Source organism: Nuphar pumila, unplaced genomic scaffold, assembly GCF_984573655.1.
Source record: "Nuphar pumila unplaced genomic scaffold, dmNupPumi1.hap1.1 HAP1_SCAFFOLD_2268, whole genome shotgun sequence".
Classification (NCBI taxonomy): Eukaryota; Viridiplantae; Streptophyta; class Magnoliopsida; order Nymphaeales; family Nymphaeaceae; genus Nuphar; species Nuphar pumila.
Genome location: NW_028323885.1, coordinates 10,339 through 13,855, shown reverse-complemented (window position 1 = coordinate 13,855; position 3,517 = coordinate 10,339). Strand labels below are relative to the sequence as shown.

Sequence of the window (3,517 nt, the reverse complement as noted above, 5' to 3'; positions counted from 1 at the left end):
AAACAAAGCGATCGTTTCAGCAGCCTGAAGGAGCATACTTGGGAGGAGCAGTTGATGGACAGGACTTGCCCGGCCACCAAAGCGGCGGCTCGGGACACCTCAAGAGGGGTCATGCGCTGGAGAGCCACTAACGAGGGAACAAGCAGCTCACAGGCTTCCCCAGCACGCACATGCAAGCTTGCTCGCAACATGTCTGTCGCGTCCCTGCACGCAATGCAGGACCATTTCTAGGGCTGTACGAAGCCGTATGTTGGCCGCATACTGTGTGGTCAGCTTCTACTCAATCGACTGATGAGGTCAGTGTCTTTAACATTGAAAGCACTTGTACAGAATTAAACACATCATGGTAAGGAACTATGCGCGATGCTTGGAGTTGGAGGAGAGCAAAAGGCACAAGGTCGGCAAATCCTTGCCAAATGAGTGGGTCCAGCTCGGCAAAAACGACCAGATGATCTTCGTCTAACACCTGCATGAGATAAGGATACGAGAGAAGGGTCTAAAATGTATCACGGGATGTGTCATGGGAGACGGCCAGAAATAGGGGCATTAATCCAGGTCAGATTGAACCTGAAACACACCCATGCGGCGCAGAGTGCAGGAGAGCCTGGGGCCCACACGCCTTCATCCACTTGGTCCACAGCACCTTTGAGTCTGCTCGAGCAGTCGTGAAGGAGCGCTGGAGCTTTGGCACCACAACGGGGGGAGGCGTGGCGGGAAGCAGGTGCGGCGCAACGCCGTGCTTGAGGAGCAGGCGATGCAGCGGGGCGACGTGCAAGCGTGGGAGGTCCTTGAAGTGGTTGGCGATCTGCAGACGAAGTGAGGATGTGGCGCGGTCCGCTTGGCGGGGGCCGAGTGCGGCTGCGTAGCAGGTTGCAATGCGAGCGTGATTGAACGAAGTGATGCTCAGCGTCGAGCTTCCTTGAGCTGCCACCCCCAACTGGCCCCTCAGAAAGCCGATCGGGAGCCAGCCCTCCCCTGGAGCAGGCTCCGCATACACCTGTGTATATGTACAGCTGTTGGCAATCTACTCCTTCCGAGCCGCTTCTGTTCCTGGCACTGCCCGGCAAGGACACAGCCAGCATGCCAGCTGCAATCACATGTCGTGAGCTCATTGCATGAAGACTGGGATGTTTATCAAGTGGCGCATGTGAAGTACAACGCTCCCTGTATGCCTTTCAGGCAAGGGATCTTCATCCCTAACTCAACCGCTGTAGCTGTCCGCTGCGTCACTGATGACAAGGGCTGCGCCTGTAGCGTTGTATCAAGGGCAGGCTATCACTTCGACCAGAAGTATGTGCAATAGCAATGTGTGCTGGGTAATGGGCGCACAAGTCAGAATCCAGCAAGAGCAGAATGGAAGCTGCCAAGCTCGCCGGAGGATGGGCAAGTGGAAAGTCGGGGTGCAAGGTTCATAGCAGTTGTGAGTCGTGATGCAAACACAAGCGAGCGAGCGAGGACGCCCCAGCCTCTGCGTTAGGGCACTTTTGACGTCATCCCTTTGTGGTTGTGAGAGAAGTATTCGGGTCGCAACCAAGAGATAGCCAGTCTCCTTGCAGCAAAGTCACAATGGTATGCATGCAGTGACGCCATCGCACCTGCCAAGTGACGTCACTACCCTTGGCAGTTGCAGCTTCGGTGATGCGGGTCATGAGCGGACAAGCAGCCAGCTCGTAGACGTCTGCAAAACCGGGGGGGGCATCGACGTCAACCGCCACAGGGCAGAAAGCCAGCAGGGGGTGAGCATGCCGCTGCTGTGGGGGCACCTCGTCCACATCTGCTCTCACGCCGTCTGGGAGCGGCCATAAAGGTCCCCCTGCAATCAAGCACATTCCATTGAGCAGACTCTAGGCACCATACGCAGTAGGTAGGTATGCAAACGTGCGCACAATGATTCAGTGCAAAAAATAAGTTCGCAGACTTGGCGATGGTTGTTTGATGGTAAATCGGCATTCAGAGAATCAGAACTCGCTCACACAGGATGAACCTGCTTTGCAGCAAGAGCGCGTTTTAAGATTGCCAGCAGACCAGCAAGTACGGGCTACACTTGCGGCCGGGTACACGTGGTGTCTCAAACGCAATGATGCATCACGGTTGAATCACCCGCGACATGGAAGTTGAACTGGGAGCTATGCAGTGCTTCTTTCCAGGGATAGGCAGGGACAAGCATGCGGATATCCGGGGCTTAGTTCTCAACACTTTTCCTGCCCATATGCCATCCCTGGGTTGATAATGAGGGCTGGATACTTCAAACAACGTAAAACGTCAGCAATTCTTCGACTCGGGCGTCATTCAGCCACTGCATTCGCTCAGGGGTTGAATGTTTGCACACAGCAGACTCATCATTTGTGCGATGACGCCTGTAAAGCACAACATACATTCGTCATCATGATGATGCACCATTTGAAATTTCCCATGCAACATCAGATTGCATCATGACACAAGCACCACACCTTGCGTGAGCGAGAAGTGTACGAGCTGCGGGGTGGCAGCCGCATCAACACCCGGCAGTCCCTTGGCATCTAACTCGGCAGGAACCATCCGGACTGAGACCCCTGGCACACAACTGCTGGTGAGGCTCTCCACTGTCTGAGTCAGGGTCTGTAACGACTGCACAACTTTGCAGCCCCCCCCTGTTTCGCACGCCAGTGCTGCCAGGGGGTGATCCATGGCGCTATTGCTACCTGCCGCCGCCCCCCCCCCTCCGGCAATGCCTGGCGTTTGCATTAACACGCACCACAGGCGCTGCTCGTATCGAAACGGTTGCTTATACATCTCTGCTCCTGGGCACGTCAGCTTGATGTCCGCGACGGCATGATGACTGGAGAGCCCCGTGCTCAGGGTGCTTCCAAGGGTGCCGTCGGTGACTAGGATGATGTGCGCGAACGGCCCCAACCTGGCGTTGCAAATGTCTTCCGCCTCGCAAGCGTGCTTCATTGTGCATAGGAATTCGAAACCACGTTTCAGCAGCACCGAGACATCAGACATATCAGTAGCTGCAACACGCTTGAGCGCTTGCTTGAGGGCCGTGAACGGAGGGGTGTCGATCGCCAGTGGCGTGTCCAGTTGAGCGCCTGCATGCCGTGTCGATTTCGCCTGACAATTCACGCAAGTGATGATGTCCATGCATATACTGCTCGCCCATTCGTCGAAGAACGGACGCATGGGCGAATGCTAAGAGAGTCTACTTGACCGAATGGCGCGGCGTGTGGGATCGTTCCACGAGTTGCATGCATTGACCAATTTTAAGTCTTACAAGTGGCATACAACAATTGGCGCCTTCCTGGAGATGTGGAAACGTTGGGCAATCCCGGCCGAAGGTGCAGATGCTTCGGATGGTTGGCCATTGAGCATGAAACAGCCGCATAAAGTCGGATAAGGTGATACAGTATAGCAATGTGTTATAACATAATGCTTCTGTATGCATGCAGTGGTTGCGATATTTCGTGGGTCCTGCATACCCTAACAGCGTATCGGAACGACCAGGTGGCGAAGCTTGCGGCACAAAAGCGGCCCAGAG

At 55.2% G+C, this 3,517-nt stretch overlaps 1 protein-coding gene across 1 annotated transcript; it reads right to left on the bottom strand.

Moving 5' to 3' along the window:
- Positions 1 to 280: 280 nt before the first annotated feature.
- On the bottom strand, positions 281 to 3,162 carry LOC149808744 (uncharacterized). Its single transcript, XM_089995162.1, has 4 exons — positions 2,451 to 3,162; positions 1,596 to 1,813; positions 620 to 997; positions 281 to 466 (listed from the first exon to the last, which is right to left on the bottom strand). The coding sequence occupies exons 1-4, from the start codon at positions 3,160 to 3,162 to the stop codon at positions 281 to 283; spliced, it is 1,494 nt and encodes a 497-aa protein (XP_089851288.1).
- Between the last annotated feature and the right edge of the window lie 355 nt (positions 3,163 to 3,517).